Source organism: Trichechus manatus, unplaced genomic scaffold, assembly GCF_000243295.1.
Source record: "Trichechus manatus latirostris isolate Lorelei unplaced genomic scaffold, TriManLat1.0 scaffold00128, whole genome shotgun sequence".
NCBI lineage: Eukaryota > Metazoa > Chordata > Mammalia > Sirenia > Trichechidae > Trichechus > Trichechus manatus.
The window spans coordinates 564284-587139 of NW_004444064.1; the positions used below are offsets into that span (position 1 = coordinate 564284).

The 22856-nt window shown below is 44.3% G+C and overlaps 4 protein-coding genes across 4 annotated transcripts in view; 2 read left to right on the forward strand and 2 right to left on the reverse strand.

Moving 5' to 3' along the window:
* RNF187 (ring finger protein 187) overlaps positions 1-1942 on the reverse strand; it is a 25358-nt gene extending 23416 nt beyond the window's left edge. Inside the window, exon 1 of the mRNA XM_023739098.1 lies at positions 1938-1942. Coding sequence (XP_023594866.1) covers positions 1938-1942 — 5 coding nt within the window. The remainder of the gene's footprint in view (positions 1-1937) is intronic.
* A 64-nt stretch (positions 1943-2006) lies between these two features.
* Positions 2007-2732, forward strand: LOC101343981 (histone H2B type 3-B-like). Its single transcript, XM_004384775.2, has one exon. It carries the CDS (start codon positions 2055-2057, stop codon positions 2433-2435), a length of 381 nt encoding a protein of 126 aa, XP_004384832.1. The 5' UTR covers positions 2007-2054; the 3' UTR covers positions 2436-2732.
* A 2666-nt stretch (positions 2733-5398) lies between these two features.
* LOC101344247 (histone H2B type 3-B) lies at positions 5399-7533 on the reverse strand. The gene has a single exon (XM_023739040.1). It carries the CDS (start codon positions 7397-7399, stop codon positions 7019-7021), a length of 381 nt encoding a protein of 126 aa, XP_023594808.1. The 5' UTR covers positions 7400-7533; the 3' UTR covers positions 5399-7018.
* Positions 7534-7638: 105 nt separating this feature from the next.
* LOC101344492 (histone H2A type 3) lies at positions 7639-12617 on the forward strand. The gene is made up of 2 exons (XM_004384777.3): positions 7639-8277; positions 11497-12617. Exon 1 carries the CDS (start codon positions 7716-7718, stop codon positions 8106-8108), a length of 393 nt encoding a protein of 130 aa, XP_004384834.1. The 5' UTR covers positions 7639-7715; the 3' UTR covers positions 8109-8277; positions 11497-12617.
* Positions 12618-22856: the final 10239 nt, after the last annotated feature.

Genomic DNA, 22856 nt, shown 5'->3' on the forward strand with positions numbered 1-22856 from the left:
CCATATCATTTTCCAAAATGGTTGTATCATTTTGCATTCCCACCAGCAGTGCATAAGAGTTCCGATCTCCCCGCAGCCCCTCCAACTGCATGATGTTTTCCTAACTTTTTTTTCCTACACACCACATTATAAATATTATTCCTACTTCAAAATGAAATTCATATCCAAAAAGTAAAAAAAAAAAAAAAAAGTTATTTTTATGCTACTGGCTTCCAGTGCCAGCTCCCTGAGCTGTTTAACTTGGGATATTTGGGCTGTTTTCTTCAGCCCTGTGTTACTCATCTCTAAAACGGAGTTATTAATAATGCATACCTTGAAAGGCTGTTATAAGGACTACATTGAATTAAGTGGTTACCCAGCTCATAATGAGCACTATAAAAATATTTTTACATCTGTTACTTATTGTAAAAGTAAACAGATAAAATACTTATGCTGAGTATGTCCTGAGCAGCTCATCATTTGATAATGCCACAGTCACCTCAGAGTACAAACTTGACAGCATAGTAAATTCCCTTAGCGCACAGGCTTATTCATTCAACAAAAATTTATGGGGCCTCTGATATGTGTCCAGCACTGTGTTCCATCCTGGAGATTCAGAAGTGACAGGAACATTTCTTACAGTTTGGCCAGTCTTTTAGTGGGACAGAGAAAGGCTCTTTCTACATATTTATTTGATGGAGGTGCCCAGCGCCAGAGGGAGCTCAGCAGAGGGCGTACCCACTGCTTGTGGCTGGGTCACTTCTGCGAAGGACAGGAAGAAATGGAGCCAGCAGACGTTAAGCACTAAGTGTATGCTGGGCACCCTGCCGACGGCTTCACACACAGTAACTCACGGCAATCCTATCAGGTAGGCATTGAGATCCTCATTTTACAGACGAGAACAACGAAGGCTCAGATAAAGTAAATTATTTGCCAGAGGTCGCTCAAGATTCTGCATTTCTATCGCGCTTTCCAGGCGATGCTGATGCTGATACAGTGAGGCGTTTGAATTCATAACACCTTATGCTTATAGTTTGGCAGTGAATGTATATAATATGTAACCTTGTGTTTGAGAGGGAACACGGGGACTGGCGACTTCCGTAAACCTGTGTTCTGGAGCAATAATACTTACCTCTTCGAGTCCTGGTGGCGCAGTGGTTGAGAGCTCGGCTGCTAACCAAAAGGTCGGCAGTTCCAATCCACCAGTCCCTCCTTGGAAACCCTATAGGGCAGTTCTAGTCTGTCATGTAGGGTCTCTATGAGTCGTAATCGATGGCAAGGGGTTTAGGTTTTTGTTTTTTGTTTTTTTGGTTCTTGAAGATATTAGAATAGAGGAGATCACACATATCAAGCAAGTAATTAAGGAAGGGTTACTCAGCATTAATAATAATAACAATATGAAGGACTAGTGTTTCATCTGAAATACTTTCAATTCCTTCTCTTCTGCTGAAGGTCTGCCCTGTTACTCACTTCCAACGCAAGTACCTTAACATATTTTCAGATTTATTTTCTGTTTCCTAACGAACTGCTAGAATTTACTCTTGAACTCTAAATTTTTTTTGGGGGGGGGGGACTTTAACAAAAAACTGATGGAAAATAACCGGTTACAGCAGTTCGAATCTGTCTTCTATTTCTCAGCCATTACCATTTTTGTAAACAGACACCAGCTTCCCCTCCCTAGATCTTGGCCTCAGGGGGAAAAAAAAATTCCCACTGAAGTTGACACTTGGCGTTTAAAATCCATTTCTACTGCCTTTTTTTTGCCATATCCAGGTATGGTAATAAAGATCTTCTCTCATGTTAAAACAAAGGCTTCTAAACAAAGATTCCCAGACTGAGCACTGTCAGCTCGGTAGAGGTGCTTTTTGATTGGTTAAAGTGGCTACCGCCCTGTCATCCAATAGGAAAGCAGAGCCGGCATCTCTATTTACATAAATTCTTCCTGTTTACCACAGTACCGCATATTATCCAATCAGATTCTAGAAACATGGAAGCCTTCATTTGAATATAAAAATGACAAATAGACCTGCCCTGTCCACATTTCCATTTTGTTTCTATTCTGACGCTGTGTCAACATGCCAGACCCTTCTCGGTCGGCTCCTGCCCCTAAGAAAGGCTCCAAAAAGGCCATCACCAAGGTTCAGAAGAAAGACGGCAAGAAGCGGAGACGCGGCCGCAAGGAGAGCTACTCCATTTACGTGTACAAAGTGCTGAAGCAGGTGCACCCGGACACCGGCATCTCGTCCAAGGCCATGGGCATCATGAACTCCTTCGTCAACGACATCTTCGAACGCATCGCCAGCGAGGCCTCCCGCCTGGCGCACTACAACAAGCGCTCAACCATCACCTCCCGGGAGGTGCAGACGGCAGTGCGCCTGCTGCTGCCCGGGGAGCTGGCCAAGCACGCCGTGTCCGAGGGCACCAAGGCCGTCACCAAGTACACCAGCTCCAAGTGAGGCGCTTCCACCGCAGCCGCGCCACAGAACACAAAGGCTCTTTTCAGAGCCACCTCCGTGCTCACAAAGGAGCGTACGAGCTAGTTTGGTTTGAGACATTAATTCAGTCGGGATTATGAAGGACCTGGGATGGGCGATGGGGGTGCAAATTTTGAGATGAAGCTACGCTCTTTGGTCTTAATGATATTTCTTCAACTAACATTCCATTAAACTTGCTGATTTAGCTTTAGCCCCAGGGCTGTGACCATCTGTGCATGGCACGCTCCGTGTGGATAACCGAGTGGGATCACTTACAGGAAGACCTTGTGCCATTCCCCCAACCTCTATCCCTTCGTGGCTCCTGGTAGGTGAGGCCTGAGGTGCACTGGTTGGAGCTTGGTGATACTCGGTGTAGTCACGAAGCCCTGGAGGTGGCGCTTGGGGGCGTCATTTCATAGGCTTTTCCCGCCTTTGCCATGACTAGACACGGTGATTTTCTAGCCAAAAGCCAAACGCTTCTGCAGCGTTGAGCGTACACAGCTCCTTGTGAGCGCTATGCGTTCCTGTTTGAAAAATCCAAACAGCGGGGCGCACAGTTCCTGTTCTCCACCCGTCACCACTCACCTAAAATCCTTCCAAATTAGGAGATTCAGATATTTTATAAATTTTAAACAGAAGTCGAGTAAAGGAGGAAATATCCTTTTTAGTAAAGAAAAATATAGCATCTTTTTCTCCCCCCTCAGTAAAAATCAGATGCAAAATAAATACAATCGTCCCTGGATGACAGATTTACTAATAAGGCATGCAGGCCTGGGTGGAGGCCACACTCTCCTTGCTCTACAAAATATCTCAAAATGCTGGTTACTCCCCAACCACGAATAACACTGTCTCAGTCCACTCTCGCAGAGCTGAAATGTGGGATTTGGATTAGACTTTCTGGCTCAGTTACTGGTGAAAGATAATTACCTTCTAACCCGGGCCCAGTGCCTGACTCACACTGCCTCCAGGGATGCGGACACATTTTTGAACATTTTACCTTTTACTGCCTGTTATAGTAAACTCATTATCTTGCTTTTGTGGTTTCTTCCTAAATGAAGTTTTTCCTCCAAAATCTCTGGTTTATTTCATAATAACTATCAAATTTGATTCGAAATTTCTAGCAGAGAAGGGGGGCGGGGCAGAGCCTCTTAAATGCGTTTCAGTTTGTATGCAGGTGAAATCCCTTAAATTCCTTCCCTAAACTTAGTTGGGGAATCCCTGGGTGGTGCAAATGGTTAAGCGCTCAACTATTAGCTGACAAGTTGGTGCTTCAAACCCACCCAGAGGTGGCCCCAGAAGGTAGGCCTGGTGATCTGCTTCCAAAAGGTCACAGACTTGAAAACCCTAAGGAGCAATTCTATTCTGCACACATGGGGTCACCACGAGTCGAAATCGACTCAACTATCACCACCTTAGTTGAAGCAATTAGTTTCATCATTTCAGACCCAGGTAATGCTTCCATTATTTTGATTCCTGGTTTTTCATATGAACTCCTCTTAGGTTTATGTATTCGCAAATATTTGGTGTGAACCGCTTTCACTTAACCTTCAACTTTAAGTAACATCTGTCTTACCCTGCTGTAACAATACAGTTAGAGGCATTGATGCTGAGTGCAACTTTTCTCGACTATAAAATCTCAATAGCAGAGACCCAGTTTTTCTTTGTCTGCCTCTCCCTTAACAATTTTGTTCTAGGTGAGAGAGCCAGTTCTGCACCTGGGGCTGCCGGTGGCCTGAGCAAGCATAGTCTCCACAGGACTGCTCAACAGTTAGAGACCATCTTAGGTTACCTCAAGCTGATTGGCTCTTCCAGATGATTCAAAATGACTGGGAGATTAATTCATGTTCTGCATTATCCACAACAAAATTTATTTTTCTAGAATTATTTAGAAATTGTAGCATGTTCATTTTGCTCATTGATTTTTAATTTCGGTACTAAACACTACTGGCCTTTCAAAATTTATTACCCTTTGCTACGAAACCTTAAACTCATTAAGGGAGAATCCACGTGGATCTGTGAGACTAGTTCACGTGACCACAAATGCTTATTTAAGATCCTTACTCCCCATCTACTTTGCTAGGAGGGTAAGGGCTTGGAAGTCCCAGTTAGGGGCACCTGTTTCACAAATGCAGAGAACTGGATTCTGTGATTTTAGATACAAATAGGCTATTTCTTGAGAGGATTAAGTGTGTTCACAGGTTCCACTTGCATCTGAGGATAGATCGCTACTTAATTTTCAGATTATAACAAGGAAGGCAAGAAGTAAAACAGCTATAGCAAAATTTTCACTCCTATATTCTTATTTTGGAGACTTTGTGGCACAGTGGTTAAGAGCTTGGCTGCTAATCAAAAGCTCGGCAGTGTGAATTCACGAGCCGCTCCTTGGAAAACCGATAGAGCAGTTCAACTGTCCTATAGGGTCGCTTTGAGTTGGAATCGACTCCATGGCAATGGGGTATGTTTATTTTTGTAAATATTTTTTTCCAGAACGTTTATCTATAAAAGAGAACAAAGGACTGGAAATGATGACGTACATTGCTATCGTTGAAGCGACAATAATACTATAGATGCCCATGGATACACGAACCAATGGAGAGGCAGAAGGAAAGTGAGGAAGAGAGAAAGAGCCACCTATCATTCAAATAGGTAGGCTTCACTAAATCTTTACTTTTTTGGTTTGATAATTATCAATACTTCTTTATGTTTTATTTAAGAATTGTGAACTTACCCAGTTGACTTTTTTAAACACTGAGAGACTTTTGGTCACCTAGTAGTATTTTTAAATTTCAATTTACATGCTTTTTACAGAGGAGAGAGAGAGGGAAAACACGGTTAAACATTTAAAAGTACATAGTTCTTCAGGATAAAATTCTAAGGCAGAAGTGGAATGGAAATTTGAGTTCGGGGAAAAAAGAATGAATTAAAATTTCTCACTGACTTTACCATGTACTTTATAAATTGATTGTGGTATTAAAATGATATTCCAATGGATACCTTTAAAAGATTGATATGACATAGTTTCTAAAAGGTCAGGTTTTACAATATGTCGGAATTTACATCCTTGCAATTATTTACTTGTGATAAAAACATTTTAGATGACAACTTTTAAACGTGTGAGGTTTTCAAAAATTCTTTTAGAAAGGATTCACTCAAGGAAAAGAAGCTGGGGGAGTATGGCTGTCCGTGTTGCAGAGGATGCTGGAGTTGTGACGTTTCTGACACGGCTGTCCTCCCCGAGCTCAGCCCCCGCTCGCCACAGCAGCCCCAGCCTGGGCAAGTGACTGGATTTCTTTGGTGAGCTGACTTGCTAAAAACGATCGTTATTTTTATTAACTGAAGGTCTATTCCTTGCCTAAGACGATGACACTAATTTTCAATAACAAATTCTCAAAATAACGAAGTAACTGTTAAGAATCCCTTTTTCACAAGTCAGAAAAGCCAAGCAAATAAAAGGGAAGCAATGCCCTTTCTTGGGTGAGGACTCGCCACGCCACAGCGCTTTCCCTGAACCAAGATGACGCTCAAAATAAATACCATGAATTCAGAGAAGAAAAGAGAAATAAACGTTTATTGAATGCTTGACATGAAGAAAGGCCTAGCTATCTGCTTCCAAAACTCTGCCAGTGAAAACCCTATGAATCACAACCGTTCAATTCCTGTTGTGCATGGGGTCTCCGTGAGTGGGGGCGACTGGACGGCAGCTAACAAGGCTTCACATAAAATAATAGTGTGGCTGAAGGCGGGAGGCCAATTTGTTCAGAAAAGGGGAATTATTTTCCTCTTCAATTGATTTTAAAATCATTTGACACCTCTTCTCCCAACCTAAATAGCAGTTAAATCTACCCACAACGGAGATCAGCTTCCTATCACGTTTGCCTCCCACAGCACAGGGGCGGAAGGGCGGTGTTGCGTTTTCACCGCATTGCAAACAGATCCCGCCGCTGCTCTCCCAGAGGATGTTAACTGCTGGAAAATAAAGATGTCTGATCCAGGCAAGCGTGCAATGCCTGGAGCTACCGCCGGGGCAGCGCGACACTACTCAGCGCATCACCAAGCCCGGTGTCCAGTACTTGTCCGGCCTCAGGCGCGCAGGAGGCACAGGTCTTCCTGGAGGAGGTGACCCACGCCCCGTCACCACACGGAGCAAGCCACGCGCAGACTGCCACGGCCTTGGACCGGGTCCACGCGCTCAAGTGCCGGGGCAACACGCTCAAGCTACCAAAGGGCATAGGAATCCAAACGCTCCTGCTGTAGCCTACTGGTGCGTTTTTAATAACTTTGGGCGGAGAAAAAGGAATATACAGTTAATCTTTGATCACCTCCCACAACTATTTAGCTCCGCAACGGCTTCAACCTGATTTCTGTAATAAGCAGTTTTACATTCTCGTATTCTGTCCCCAATCTCCTGATTGCACCCACAGAGTAACCAAGGAATTGCTAGGGAACATAAAAGATAGCAAGAAGTTACGCAAAAACCTTTTACGTGTTCGAAACCCTTTCTCGATCATGTGGGTGGCTCTGAAAAGAGCCTTTGTGTTCTGTGGCGCGGCTGCGGTGGAAGCGCCTCACTTGGAGCTGGTGTACTTGGTGACCGCCTTGGTGCCCTCGGACACGGCGTGCTTGGCCAGCTCCCCGGGCAGCAGCAGGCGCACTGCCGTCTGCACCTCCCGGGAGGTGATGGTTGAGCGCTTGTTGTAATGCGCCAGGCGGGAGGCCTCGCTGGCGATGCGCTCGAAGATGTCGTTGACGAAGGAGTTCATGATGCCCATGGCCTTGGACGAGATGCCGGTGTCCGGGTGCACCTGCTTCAGCACTTTGTACACGTAAATGGAGTAGCTCTCCTTGCGGCTGCGTTTGCGCTTCTTGCCGTCTTTCTTCTGGGCTTTGGTAACTGCCTTCTTAGAGCCTTTCTTGGGCGCAGGAGCTGATTTGGAGGGATCAGGCATGATGGCTGGTCTCTCCAAACAAAAAAAAAATACGTGACACACGCGCGAGTCTATTTGTACGTCTTGTATTCAAATGAAGGATTAAGAGTTCCTAATATCCGATAGGATAAAACGTTGCATAACGTCATCGTTGGGGCAGGCGTATGCAAATTAGGGGATGCAAGTTTTCTTTTATGATTGGCTTCATATGCTACCCAATCGAATGCTGCCTCTTAGCCTACCTCTGGACCATATATAACGGCTCACTGGGCTTCAGAAAGGGGTTATTCCGAGTTCCGCTTCCCGGTTTGATTTTTTCTCTGTACCTGAATCGGAGATGTCCGGACGTGGCAAACAAGGCGGTAAAGCGCGCTCCAAAGCGAAATCGCGCTCCTCCCGCGCGGGCCTGCAGTTCCCGGTGGGGCGCGTGCACCGCCTTCTCCGCAAGGGCAACTACTCGGAGCGCGTCGGGGCCGGCGCGCCCGTGTACCTGGCGGCCGTGCTCGAGTACCTGACGGCCGAGATCCTGGAGCTGGCGGGCAACGCGGCCCGCGACAACAAGAAGACGCGCATCATCCCGCGCCACCTGCAGCTGGCCATCCGCAACGACGAGGAGCTCAACAAGCTGCTGGGCCGCGTGACTATCGCGCAGGGCGGCGTCCTGCCCAACATCCAGGCGGTTCTGCTGCCCAAGAAGACCGAGAGCCACCACAAGGCCAAGGGCAAGTGAGGCCTGGGAGAGGCAAAACGGCTCTACTGTTGCAGACAAGTCTTTTTTGAAATCAACGGCTCTTTTCAGAGCCACCCACTCTTTCAAGAAAAGAGCGCACTAAGCATATGGTGTTTTATTTGCCAAGAGCCAGAGTCATCACTCAAAGGCGTTAAGAAGCGCCTTAATGGTACGTAAGAGCTTAAACGAGAACCGGGGACCTGAAGGGCTGTTCCGTTCGTGGCAGGGAAATGTTCGCCCAAAGTGTAGCCACCCCTTGCCCCTATATCCCAGCCCATAAACCTAATGTGAAAGTAATCTTGCCTGTTCTAAAAGCTAATCGCGTAACAACTAGTGAGAAATTACTTTTGACTGGGAAAGGCTCAAAAGTAGCCATTAAGTAGGGATTATTTTCGTAGGGATAATCTGGTAGATCTGATCTCCAAAATGTCGTTTGAGATTTCGGTAATCCTTAACGATTTGGATTTAAAATTGTGTGAGTGAATGAGTTGAAGTTGCCAAGTTTTTAAGAGAACGTGAGAACCAGAGTTAATTTATTGGATTTGAAATTCTAAGGTCTTGGGAACAGTACGCTTGCTAGAGGCACTTTTAATATTTAAAAAACACAAAAATTACTAAATTTTTAAAGGTGTCAACTTTTAAAGGGAATTTAATAGCCAATGGGATAATTATTTAAAGGAACTTACATATGTTGGTCAAACGTTAATCGAACATCCTTTTAAATTGCTAACATGGACTAGTTTTAGAGAATGATTTGTAAATGAATATGATAAAAACTAGGTTTGTGAATTTAGTAAATTGAATATTGTTAGAACCGGATTAATAGATGTGGATTTTTGTGAAGATGACTGTTAAACTCCACATTCTTCTGTAAAGGAGGGTTGGAGAATCACAGAAAGGCTCCTGGCAAAATCAACAGTTTAAATGGGGATGTTAATCGCACATACCTGACCTCATGGGGGGCTAGAGGGTAAATGAGCTAATCAACGATAATCCTGTAAATAAATCCCTGGCACAAAATAAGGGCTCAATAAGTGCTGCGGTTACTTCTGTTATCTGTGACCCTGATCGTTTTCATTAATTTTTAAAAATTGTGGTGAAAATATACACAACAAAGCATACACCAATTCAACGATTTCTACTTGTATAACTCAGTGACTGTTTGCATTCAAGTTGTGCAACCATTCTGGATATCCTTTTCCAAATTATTCCACCACCATGGACATAAACTCAACGCCCCCCCTCAGCAAAAACTCCCCCTTTCCTCCTCCCTCCCACCCCTGGTAACCACTAATAATTTCAGGTTTGTATCTATTTGCTTATTTCATGGAAGTGAGATTATACAGTACTCGCCCTTCCGTAACTGACTTCACTCAGCATAATGTTCAAGGTTCATCCATGTTGTGGCGTACATCAGGACTTCATTTCTCGTTATGAGTGAGTAGTGTTTCATCGTATGTATAACCACATTTTGGTTATCCAGTCATCTGTCGATGGACATTTCAGTTGTTTCCACATTTTGTTTTAGTGACAGTAAATACGCTTTGTTAAATGACTTGGGAATATTATATAATATATATATCATGCATATATATATACATATATAATTTATTCTACTAAATTTAGGTCTATCCAAACCAGGGCTTCCTAGACACCATCTGGAACTAACCACAAATCTGCTCGTCTGTATAAAATATCCCAACGCTACAAAATTTCACACCAAAAATTGATAAGCAGTTGCTCTAACAGTGTGGATTCAAACAACACAACGATCATGGACTGTGTATGTAGATAATTTGTCAAACACTGTCAAGTAGGCAACATTTCAGTAAAGTATATTGCAAGGGACTGTCCAAAAGATTATATAACTTTTCTGGATATTTATCAGTTATGTTTCCAATAACAGAGCCTTCAATTGTAGCTTAAATTTGTCTTTATATATTTATGTAGGTCTTCGTATATCTTCAAACCCTTCCGAGATTTAAGAAAAAAGTGCCCGCCCCCCCCAAGAAGGGGGCCTAGGTATTCTAGGTTTCCAGAATTTTATTTTATTCCTCAAGTGGTGTGTTAATACGGAGGCGGAGGAGTGGGAGCTCCTGTCAGGGATAGAACTTCATTGGCATCACCTCTAAGGCTGAAATGTCCAAACCCACATGTGGCTACTTAATTTTAAATTAATTAAAATTAAATACAATTTAAAATGTAGTTTCTCAGTTGCCCTAGTCACACATGGCCAGTGACTACCACACTAGACAGCTCAGATGTGGAACATTTCCATCACTGTGGAAAGTTCCATCTGATGGCTGTGGTCTAAGTTCTGGTCACCAATTAGGGGGATATCAGGTTCAGAAATGACAGAAGTACCTAGAGGTGCCTGCCTCTTCGAGAGAAAAGTCTACCAGACTCATGTATAAAGAAGAAAGCACCATATGACCCAGCGATTTCACACGTAGGTACATACCCAGAAGACTTGAAAGCAGGGACTCAAACAGATCCTTGTATACCAAGGTTCATAGCAGCGCTATTCACAACAGACAAAAAGTAGCAACAACCCAGCGTCCATCAACAGAAGACTGGGTAAATAAAATGTGGTCTATCTACACAATGGAATATTACTCAACCGTAAAAAGGAATGAAGTTCTGATTTATGCTACCGCATGGATGAACCTTGAAAACATTATACTAAGTGAAAGAAGCAATGCGCTAAAGGTCATGTATTGTATAATCCCATTTATACGAAGTATCTAGAAGAGGTAAATCCATAGAGACAGACTACAGACTAGTGGCTGCCGGGTGCTGGGGTGGGGAGGGCATGGAGAGTGGCTGCTTAATGGGTGTGGAGTTTCCTTTTTGGATGATAAGAATGTTTTGGAACTAGATGGAGGTGGTGAATGTACTATGCACCCCTAAGTGTTCGTTTTAAAATGATTAATTTTATGTTATGTGAATTTCACCTAAAAAATAAAAATTTGAACCTAATCAATGAATATGGACAAGGAGAAGGGGAAGGGAGAGGAGGAGGAGAAAGAGAAGCTACAAGGCAGCCTGGGGGGTGGGGGGGCAGTGGACAGGGTTGACTAGACTCCAGGAGAGGAGAGGTACATTTGCACCCACCTCTAGGTGTCAGGAACACTGATCAGAATATTGCATGATGAGATTTTACTAAAGGGAAAGAATAATCCAGGCCAACATTAATCCATCATTTCCTTCTGTGGACGCCCGCCCATAAGACAGAGCAGAGGAGAAGGCAGCCTAACGGAAGGTTGGTGGGGGCTGGTGGTGGTGGACGGTTACGAGCAAAGGTCAGGGAAGCGGGGCCAGTGCAGGAGGGATGCTGTGAGGAAGTGGGTAATTCGGTGACTGAGTATCTTGCTGTTTTTCTTGTTAGGTGCCATTGATTCAGCTCCGTCTCATAGCGACCCCACGTATAACAACACTCCACCCTCCAGCAGAGTCCTCCCTCCTCTGCCTGTGCAGCCCTCTGCTGCTCCTTCCCTCACAAGGAAGAGTCTGTTTTCCAGGCTCTTGACTCTGCACTGGCTCTGTGACCAACAGCACACAACATCCAGTCCTGGGGACCCTTGGCCCTCTGGGGACCATGTGAGGAAGCTCAAAGTAGCCATGGAGAAAGACTATGAGGCGAAGAATCGGAGGCACCCCAGACATGTGACGGAGGCTGTTGGGACCAGCCCACTCCCAGCCCACCTACTAGCAAATACACAGATGAGCCCACTCCAACTGCTGACCCACAGAACTGCCAGCAGAAAAGCGGCTGTTTACGTTTTGGGCTGGTTTGTTACTCAGCAATCAAGAGCTAAAACAGCACCACCAGCAAGTGGAAACCACGGTCCCACACCAGCCCAGCGGCTGACAGGGAGTTTCCTAAGCTTGGAGGCTCATCAGGAAATTGTGGCCACCTGACTTTAGTGCAAGAAAAGGCTTAAAGCCTTTTCAATGATTTAAAAGCTGCACGTGCAGCAAGTGAAGGTGACTGCGATGAAGAATTTGTTCCAAGTAGGGGTTGGTTCCATCGTTTCAAAGAGAGGGCAAATTTACGTATCATTAAAGGACAAGTACAAGTTGTCCATAAATCTGACATTCATAACCTGGGGACTGCCTGTATTCTCAAAAACTTAATTCCCCCTGTTTGAGAATAAAATCACCTAAAATCAGTTAATATAATTCACCATATCAACAGGCTAAAAAAGAAATATAATCATATCAGTGTAATATGCAGAAAAATGTGATAGCAGAAAAAGCAAGTGACAAAATCCAACACGCATTCATGATAAAATTCTCGGCAAACTAGAACTAGAGGAAAACTCAACTTGATGAAGATCATCCACAAAAAAAACCTACAGCTGACAACTTAATGGTAAAAGACTGAATGCTTTTCTTCTAAGATTGGGAATGAGGTAAGAATGTCCACTGTCATCACTCATTCAACATAGTGCTGGATGTTCTATCCAATGCAATAAAAGGGAAAGGAAAGAAAGAAGGAAGGAAGAAAGTGAGGAAGGAAGAAAAGGAGAGAGAGGACGGGAAGGGGAGAGAGAGGGAGGGAGGAAGGAAGAAAGGTCATAGAGATTGGAACAAAAAAATAAACTCTCTGCTTGTAGATGACATGATTACATAAAAACATTCCAAGAAATCTACAAAATAACTTCTAGAACTAATAAGTGAATTCAGCAAGTTTGCAGGATATAAGATCTACACAAAAACCAATCACATTTCTATACATAAAAAATGAACACGTGAAAACTGAAATTAAAAATATAATACCACTTAAAATCACCACAAAGAAAATGAAATACTTATATATAAATCCAACAAAATACATAAAGGACTTGTATGCTGAAAATTACAAAATGATGAGAGAAATCAGAAATCTAAATAAATGGAGACATACCATGTTCACAGATTGGAAGAGTCAACGTGGTAAAGATGTCAATTCTGCACAAATTGATCTATAAAATTATAGCAACTCCTATTACAATTCCAACAAGGTTTTCTGTAGATGTCCTAGTTCTACTCTGTCCTATAAGGTCGCTATGAGTTGGCCCCGTTGCCATCAATTCAATTCCGACTCATAATGACCCTATATGACAGAGTAGAACTGCCCCATAGGGTTTCCAAGGCTGTAATCTTTACAGGAGCGGATTTCCAGGCCTTTTCTCCCATGCAGAAACTGGTGGGTTCTAATCACTGACCTTTCGGTTAGCAGCCAAGCACTATAACCACCGAGCCACCAGGACTCCTTCTGTAGGCATAAGCAAACCTATTCTAAAATTTATATGTAAAGACACAGGACCCAGAATAGCTAAAACAATCCTGAAAAAGAAGAATAAAGTGGGAAGCGTTACCCTAACCAACGTGAAGTCTTACTATATGGCTACAGTAATCAAGACAATGTGGTATTGGAGGAGGGATAGACGCATATATGAATGGAGCTGAATAGAGAGCCCAGAAATATACTCAACAGATTTTTGACAACGATGCAAAAGCAATTCAGTGGAGGAAAGATAGCCTGTAGTAACAGGATGTTCACGGGCAAAACAAAATAAAACTGGACCCAAACCTCACATCTCCTATAAAAATTAACTCAAAACGTACCAGGGACTTACATGGAAAACATTAAATTATATAACTTTCAGAAAAAAATTTAGGAGAAAGTCTTTGGGATCTAGAACCAGTCAAAGATTTCTTAGACTTGACACCAGAAGCACAATCCATAAAAAGAAAAATTGATAAATGGGACTTCAAAATTAAAAACTTTTGCTTTGGGAAAGCCCATGTGAAAAGGATGAAAAGAAAAGCTACAGACTGGGAGGGAATATTTGCCAACCACATGTCTGACAAAGGAAGAGTATCCAGAATATGTGAGGAACTCTCAAAACTCAACACTGAAAACAGGACTCTTGGTTTTGAACAGACTGAGCCCTCATTTGCCTTTCACTTCAACCATTCATTCTCTTCAGGTGTTGGCCTGATCACCATCTCCTGGAACAGACATTTGTCCTACTGTCCTAGAATATTCAAGTCGGCTATAGAAGACAGAAAATAACAGAACGAAAGCCAAAACCAAAGGATGGGTGAATCTCCTAAGATGTGTTAAGTACCTCTTTAAAGTGTTAAAAAGCAAAGATGTCACTTCAATGACTAAGGTGCTCCAGACCCAAGCTATGGTCTTTTCAGTCCTTCATATGCATGCAAAAGGCTGGACAGTGACAAAGGAAGACCGAAGAACTGACGCATTAGAATTGTGGTGTTGTCAAAGAATATGGCATATACTGTGGATTGCCAGAAGAATGAATAAATCTGTCTTGCAAGAAATACAGCCAGAATGCTCCTTAGAAGAGAGGATAGCGAGACTTCATCTCTCACTTTGGACGTGTCATCAGGAGGGACCAATCCCTAGAGAAGGACCTCATGCTTGGTAAAGTAGAGGGTCAGCGAGAAAGAGCAAGACCTTCAATCAAATGGATTGATTGACATAGCAGCTGCAACAACGGGCTCAAATATAGCAACAATCGTGAGGATGGTGCAGGATCAGGCAACGTTTCGTTTTCTTATACACGGGGTTGCTATGAGTTGGAGCAGACTCAAGGCACCTAACAAGTAGAGCATGTGTGTCTGAAAGATATGAATGTTAAGAACCAAGATACCTAATATTTAGGAGGCAATAGACGAACGTGAGGCATGTGGACACTGAATATTCATGATCACTAAATATGCAGGGGGCACCCAATGCCCTAGGTTTTAACTTAGCCACCCATTGGTGACACCCACCCTGGCCCACGTGCCGTTTGCAGCTCAGCCAGGAGAGCCTGTCCCTGCATCTCTCGAACAAGCAGGTCATTGGCCCAGGGTACCTTCCTTCCAGGGCCCCCTTGCTTGCACCTGAACTCTGGTCCTCGTAACCACGGTGCCAGCGGGAAAAACCAGCAGAGAGAGACGGGAGCTTACGTTCTCCTTTGTACCCCAGGATCAGGTGTGGCTTTTTACCTACTTACACCTCTCCTAAATTTATTAATTTACCCCCTCTTTCTCCTTGTTTCCTGCTGTGTGTTTTAAGTTGAATAAACCACGTGATTTAAACATTTCAGTTTGGTCTGTGAGCCCTTCTGTGCCATGACCTGGTAGTGTGCTTGGAGGGTCCCATAGTCTCAAGGTAATTTTCCACGTGTCTCCTCCACTGGCCAGTGGTTCCATGCCACCCTAAGGCAAGTGAGCCCCCTACATATTATTTCCCATCTCATTACTTTCTTTCCTTCCTTTATAGCCCTTGCGGTTGTGGGTAACTCATCTCTCGCAGATGACAAGCTAAACTCTAGGCCGGCAGAGAAACCTTGTCTGGCTTGTTCTTCAAGGAAATGTTGGTACTTAGAGTGGGACCCACAGAAAGCACGTGGTAAACGTGTGTTGCAAACTGGCATTCTCGTGTTGGATGTCACGTGAGCAATGTGATGTTGGGTAGCATGTTTGTGAATGATAGACTCACCGTATGTATATTTTAAAATGATTTTTAAATTATATTTCATATATTTTAACAATTTTATATATTTTATTTATCCATTTATTTTAATTATAGTTATTTAAAATTATTATTATACATGTTTGCATTATTTTAATGACAGCATTCATCATTAGAGGTTGAGGTTCTGGCCTGAGACACTTTACTGAACAAGCAGTTGAAGTCCTGAAGAAATCCATCCAGTGGCACCACCTTGATCTTCCAGGAAAGACCCAAATCTTCACATAGTCTTCCTTTCCTTTTACTTCTGGGTCCACATCTCCTTCCACTCCCCGGCTCCTCCCCTCTCTTGCTTGCCCTCTCCCTCCATACAGGAGGCCTTCTCACTGTGAGAACAGCAGTGTGCACGCCCAACTCTCAGGGTCTTCCACTGGCTGTTGCCTCTGGCGGCTCCTTCCAGGTCCTGTTCAAACCCCAGTCTCAGTGAGGCCTGCCCTGACTATTCTGTTCAGCACTGAAACAGGCATACTAGTGCTTACCATGTTGTTGTCGACTCATGCTGACCCAATGTATGCAGAGTAGAACTGCTCCATGGGGTTTTCTGTGACCTTTCAGGAGATCACCAGGCCATTCTTCTGAGTCACCTCTGGGTAGCTTTGAACCGCCAACCTTTTGGCTAATAGTCGAGCCCTTAACTGTTAAGCAGGGACTTCTGCTTAGCATATAAGCTTCTACAATACTGTCCATCTCCTGTGGACTGCTCATGGCCTTTCCCACTAGAATGGAAGCTCCAGGAGGGCACATTTTTGTCTAATGTGCTCACTCCTAAGGGTTTAGAACTATGCCTGGAAAGTAGATGCTAAGTGAATGTTTGATGAATGAAAATAAGTAAATAAAGGATTCTTTCTCCCTCCAGTCAGTGGACACAGGGAATAAAGGAAAACTTTACGCTTCAACGGCAAAGTAGCCAGAGAGGGTTTAAAAAATACAAAAACTAGCGTCTGACTCACAGTTACCCTACAGGACAGAGTAGAACTGCCTCGCTGGGTTTCCAAGGCTGCAAATCTTTACGGAAGCAGGTTGCCACATCTTTCTTCCACATCTTTCGCCCGACGGAGCGGCTGGTGGGTTCCAACCGCCGATCTTTTGGTTAGCAGCCCAGCGCTTAACCACTGCGCTACCAGGGCTCCTCAAAGAGAGGGTAGGGAGTGTCATAACCCACCCCTCCAAACCCTCCTGTCTTTTAAGTGCTAAGCTGCTCATACAGGCCCCCATTGGAATCCTTTTCCACAAAGGTCAAACGAGCAGACTCCGGTTTTGTTTGGGAATAATCTACCAAGAAAAAAAAAGTAGAAACCCAAAGTTGAGGGCTTCCTGGTCGCAGGCTCTGAGAATTGCAAAAGGGACTCTGAAGGCCAGGACTCTTCAGGCTCAACAGAGCCCACCCCTCTCAAACAGAGGGGAGGCAGTGCACAGCTGTTCTTGCCGAAACGTGAAGAGGAGCTCGCGTCGCCATTTCTATTCGGCTCCCCACGGATACCACGCAGGCGCTGGGGGTCCTTGGGCAGGACGGTGACGCGCTTGGGGGGATGGCGCACAGACTGGTGACCGAAGAGCCCCTCCAGGTCGGCCTTGCGCGTTCTTGCGGCGCCACCGCGCCAGGGCTCGGTCTTTAAGTCCTGCAGGATGTCGCGCCCCAGGCGCCGGGTGGACGTAGCGTCGGCCCGCGGCTCTGCGGACTCCTGAGGGGGCGGTGCTTGCGGGTCCGCGATCCTGGGGTGCAGCGGTGCCGGGGAGCAGGAGTGCTGGGGTGAAGCGGTGCTGGAGTGCAGGAGTGCCGGGGTGCAGCGGCACCAGGGTGGAGGATGCAGAAGTGAGGAGTACTGTGCTGCTGAGTGGTGGGGTACCGGAGCTCAGGGAACCGCTGAGGGCGGCTTCCCTTTGGCGCACGCCATGGTGCCGGGGGTGAGTTTGCGCGCCACGGCCGTTGTATACGCGTTAACGCCTTGGCCTCCTTCATTTACATACCCTCAGCGATGTTTCCTGATTGGTAAATTCAAAACCTCTGTTTGACTGCGAGTTTCGCCCTATTTGCCTGGGAATACTAGCCGCCTTGCGCGGATGCATGAGAGCTCGGGGTCTCCTGGCTCAGCGTGGTCCCTGCGTCTCCTCCGAGCTCAGGCTGTCAGATTCTGTACTGATATTTGTATGTATATTTTATGTAATTGATTTCTCACAGGATTGTCTATGTCCTAGGCAGAACAGCAATGGTTTCTTCTTCCTACAAGTCAAGCATTTCTCCCTTGGTTGATCTTTCACAAAGTCCCCACGAGGGGGTGATGGGTTACTTAACGTCTTGGTTCCTGTAATCCCAACACTGTCGAAACCTTGATTTTCCCCAACCCTTCTCAAATGCAAGGAGCCCCGGTGGCGCAGTGGTTAAGCGCTTGGTTCAAACCCACCAGCGTCTCGGGGAGAAAGATGTGGCAATCTGCTTCTGGAAAGATTACAGCCTTGAAAACAGTGTGGGGGCAGTTCTCCTCTCGCTAGGAGTCGGAGTCCACTCAAGGGCCACTCAAGGGCCCTGGGTTTGGTTTTGGGTCTCAAATGCACTATTTTAGCCTCGCGTCTTCGTGGTGTCTGTCAGCACTTCCGGATCTCTATTCGAGGTTGTTGGGCTCTCACTTTTTTTTAAGAACTATTTCCTGTTTATACACATATTTCTATCTAAAGTTTGTAAACAACCGTGTTGTTGTTAGGTGCTGTGCTGTCGATTTCCGATTCATAGCGAACTTACGTGACAGAGTAGAATTGCCCCAGAGGATTTCCTAAACTATAATCTTTTACGGAGCCCCGGTGGTGCAGTGATTAAAGCGCTGGGCTGCTAACCGAAAAGTCGGCGATTTCAACCCACCAGCGCTGGGCAGGAGAAAGATGTGGCAGTTAGGTTCCAGAAAGATGTACAGTCCTGGAAACCCCATGGGGAGATTCTGCTCTATTCTGTAGGGTCGCTAGGAATCAGAAGCGACTCCAGGGCAGTGGGATGGTTTTTAAGAAAAGACGTCACCAGGTCTTTCGTCCCGCTTTCCACGGCCAGGGTTTGAGCCGCCAACCTTTAAGTTAGCAGCCAAGGTCACGTAACCATTGTGCTACCAGGGCTTCTATAAATAAGCATAAGCTTTATATATATGTGTGTGTATCCATATACATTGTTAAAAATAATCAACACACACAGAAATTAAAACACAAGGTTTGTTCTGAGCATTCATTCTGTACGCATGCAGGGAAATCATTTTATTTCTAAAAACAAGTGGCTCAAAGTAGGCTAGTTACAATGGTTAAAAAAAAAAAACCTTTGAATTAGCTTAAAACAATAATATTTGATTGTTTCATGATTTAATAAACAATTTGCAAATTGGGAGCACGAATTTCCCTGCATGAGGAAAATGGTCCCAAGACTGGAGATTTCACAGAAGCTTGTTATTATTATTATTTTTAATGAATACAAGTTTCCATGGTGACCAAATACTTAATGGTCACTGAGTTAGCATTTAAAAAAGTAACTCCTGAAAATTTGACCCTTTACCATTTGTAGCTATGAGACCTCTTGAAACCAAAATTAAGGAAGCACGGTCTTTTGCATTAAATTATGAGGTAATGGGTTTGTGTAAAAATGGCCTGACTGGGCATCTGACCTTCTTTAACTTCACAAGGAGGAAGGAGAAGAGCAACAGCCCGAGGCTATTCCTATGAGGCAGAGGTCAGACATGCCGCCTCCCTCCAACCTTTTTACCAACTCTGACACCAACCGTCCCTCCCATGGCACTCTCTACTTCTCTGCTGGGTTAGATAATTCGTTGCAATGGCCACACAGAACTCATAGACCATACTCATGATTATGGGGTTTATTAGGGAAGTAACAGGTTACAGTTCAGTTCCAGGAATGCTGAGGATACAGCTTTTCAATCAGGACAGCCTCCTCTCAGCATGCGCAGGCAGGCCTCTCCCTGGCCCTTGGCCCCGCCACCCGGCCTCTGCCCTGCTCGGCAAGTGTTACACAGCTCTTTTAGTTTGGCCAATAAGTGCCTGGAGGTGTGTCTCTCTCTCTCTCTCTCTCTCTCTCTCTCTCTCTCCTCTCCCCCTTTGCAGGATGGCAAAACTGACCAATCCCCTTGTTGGGTTTCCATATACCTTATTTGCATGGTCCCACTCCCACAAGGGTGCTATTCACCTTATTTACATTATTAGCAAGCTATCCAATCACCTTGGTGGGCCACAAGCACCTCATTTGCATAGTCCCGCCCAGTCATTTGGTGGAAGTTATAAAGACTATGGCTAGAAGGGCCATAGTAAGTTTTAACTTCCCTCTCCCAAACATTTTACAGTCCAAAACAGTCATTAACAATTAGTCCTTCGGTAGGGCAGAGTCCTCAGGGTGAGGTCACTCAGATACCAGCTACTCAGGTGTGCTGCAGATGTCCACCTGATCTGGTAAGATTCTCTAAAAGTCATCTTGACTTAGCCCTTTCTGGCCTCTGATGAAATTTAACTGACAGATTATTCCCTTGCTCTGAGCCTCCTGAGGTATCAGCACAGCAAAACCTTTAAGGGACTTTAGGTTTGGCCCCTGTGCTCCAGTCCAGCAGTGCCTCCCCCTTAGTCCACTCTTTCACACTGACAGCTTCTACAATTACATTTTTTACACTCACAAATAACCCTGTTAAGAATCATTACTCACAACTGAATCAAATAATCCAACTGGCATCCTCCCCTACCCTCTCTTCCCCAGACCTATCAGGAAAAGACAAATCTATTAGTGGGGATCTTCCCTTGTCCCCCTCATTCTGAGTGTAAGCACACCCATGAAAGCACATAAGCCAGCCACTTCATGCCTTATCTCCCTTCATGTTAGACAATTTCTAAACCGCCAGTCCCTGTCAAAACAGTACTCCGAGGAGACAAGCACGTGCCTTGATCTGAAAAATCTTTCGGTTGGAAATTTTTTTTTTTAATTTTATTGTACTTTAGGTGAAAGTTTACAGTGTAAATTAGTTTCTCATTCAAAAATATATATGCAAATTGATTTGTGAATTGGTTGCAGTCCCCACAATGTGTCAGCACTCTCCCCCTTTCCCTTTCCACCCTGGGTTCCCTGTGTCCATTCGTCCAGTTTTCCTGTCCCTTCCTGCCTTCTCATCTTTGCTTTTGGGCAGGTGTTGCCCATTTGGTCTCATATACTTGATTGAACTAAGAAGCACGTTCCTCACGTATGTTGTTTTATAGGCCTGTCTATGACTGAAAGGTGGACTTCGGGAGTGGCTTCCGTTCTGAGCTAGCAGGGTGACCATAATCTCAGGGGTTCCTCTAGTCTCTGTCAGACGAGTAACTCAGGTTTTTTTTTATTTTTTGTGAATTTGAATTTTGTTCTGCATTTTTCTCCCACTCTCTCGGGACCCTCTATTGTGATCCCTGTCACAGCGATTGGTGGTGGTAACTGGGTACCATCTAGTTCTTCTGGGTCCAGGCTGGTGGAGACTGTGGTTCATGTGTTCCATTAGTCATTTGGACTAATATTTTCCTTGTGTCTTTTGTTTTTTCATTCTCCTTTGCTCTGGAGGGGATGGGACCAATAGTTGTATCTTTGATGGCTGCTTGCAAGCTTTAAAGACCCAAGACGCTACTCACCAAAGAAGGATGTAGAACATTTTCTTTATGAGCTAATGTTATGCCAGTTGACCTAGATGTCTCCAAAGACCGTGGTCCCCCCCCACTCAGCCCCCGTAACTTGGTCCCTCAAGGTGTTTGGATGTATCTAGGAAGCTTCTATGACTTTGTCTTGGTCAAGTTGTGCTGACTTCCCCTATATTGTGTGTTGTCTTTCCCTTCACCAAAGTTAACACTTGTCTCTTATCTCATTAATGATTCCCCCTCCCACCCCTCTCCTCCCTCATAACCATCAAAGATTGTTTCTTTCTAGGTGTAAACCTTTTCTTGAGTCTTTATAATAGCGGTCTCATACAATATTTGTCCTTTTGTGATTGACTTATTTCACTCAGCATAATGCCCTCCAGATTCATCCAGGTTCTGAGCTATTGCCCGGATTCATCATTGTTCTTTATCATTGCATAGTTTCCATTGTGTGTATGTACCATAGTTGGTTTATCCATTCATCTATTGATGGGCACTTAGGTTGTTTCCATCTTTTTGCTGTTGTGAATAATGCTGTGGTGAACATAGGTGTGCATATGTCTATTCGTGTAATGGCTCTTATTTCTCTAGGATATTTTCCTAGGAGTTGGATTGCTGGATCATATGGTATTTCTATTTCTAGCTTTTAAAGGAGGGGCTGTATCATTTTCCACAGTGGTTGGACCATTTTACATTCTCACCAGCAGTGTATAAGAGTTCCAGACTCCTCGCAACCTCTCCAACATTTGTTGTTTTCTGTTTTTTGATTCGTGCCAGTAATGTCTGGGTGAGATGGTATCTCATTGTAGTTTTGATTTGCATTACTCTAATGGCTAAGGATTACAAGAATTTCCTCATGTGTCTGTTAGTTGCCTGAATGTCTTCTTTGGTGAAGTGTCTGTTCATATCCTTTGCCCATTCTTTAATTGGATTATTTGTCTTTTTGTTGTTGAAGTGTTGAAGTATTCCCTAGATTTTAGAGATTAGACCCTTGTCGGATACGTCATAGCAAAAAATTTTTTTCCCAGTCTGTAGGTTCTCTTTTTACTCTTTTGGTGAAGTCTTTGATGAGCATACATGTTTAATTTTTAGAAGATCTCAGTTATCTAGCTTATCTTCTGCTGTTTGCACATTGTTAGTTTTGGTTTGTATTCTATTTACACAATGTATTAGGGCCCCTAGCATTGTCCCTATTTTCTATTCCATGATCTTCATCGTTTTAGGTTTTATATTTAGGTATTTGATCTATTTTGAGTTAGGTTTTGTGCATGGTGTGAGGTATGGGTCCTGTTTCATTTTTTAAGAGATGGATATCCAGTTTTGCCAGCACCATTTGTTAAAAAGACTGTCTTTTCCCCCATTTAATAAACTTCCGTCCTTTGTCAAAGATCGGCTAACCGTAGGTGGATGGATTTACATCTGGGTTCTCGATTCTGTTCCTTTGATCGATGTGTCTGTCATTGAACCAGTATCAGGCTGTTTTGACTACCATCTCTGTTAAGTGGGTTCTGAGATCAGGTAGTGTGAGGCATCCTACTTTGTTCTTGTTCTTCAATAATGCTTTGCTTATCCAGGTCTTTTTCCTT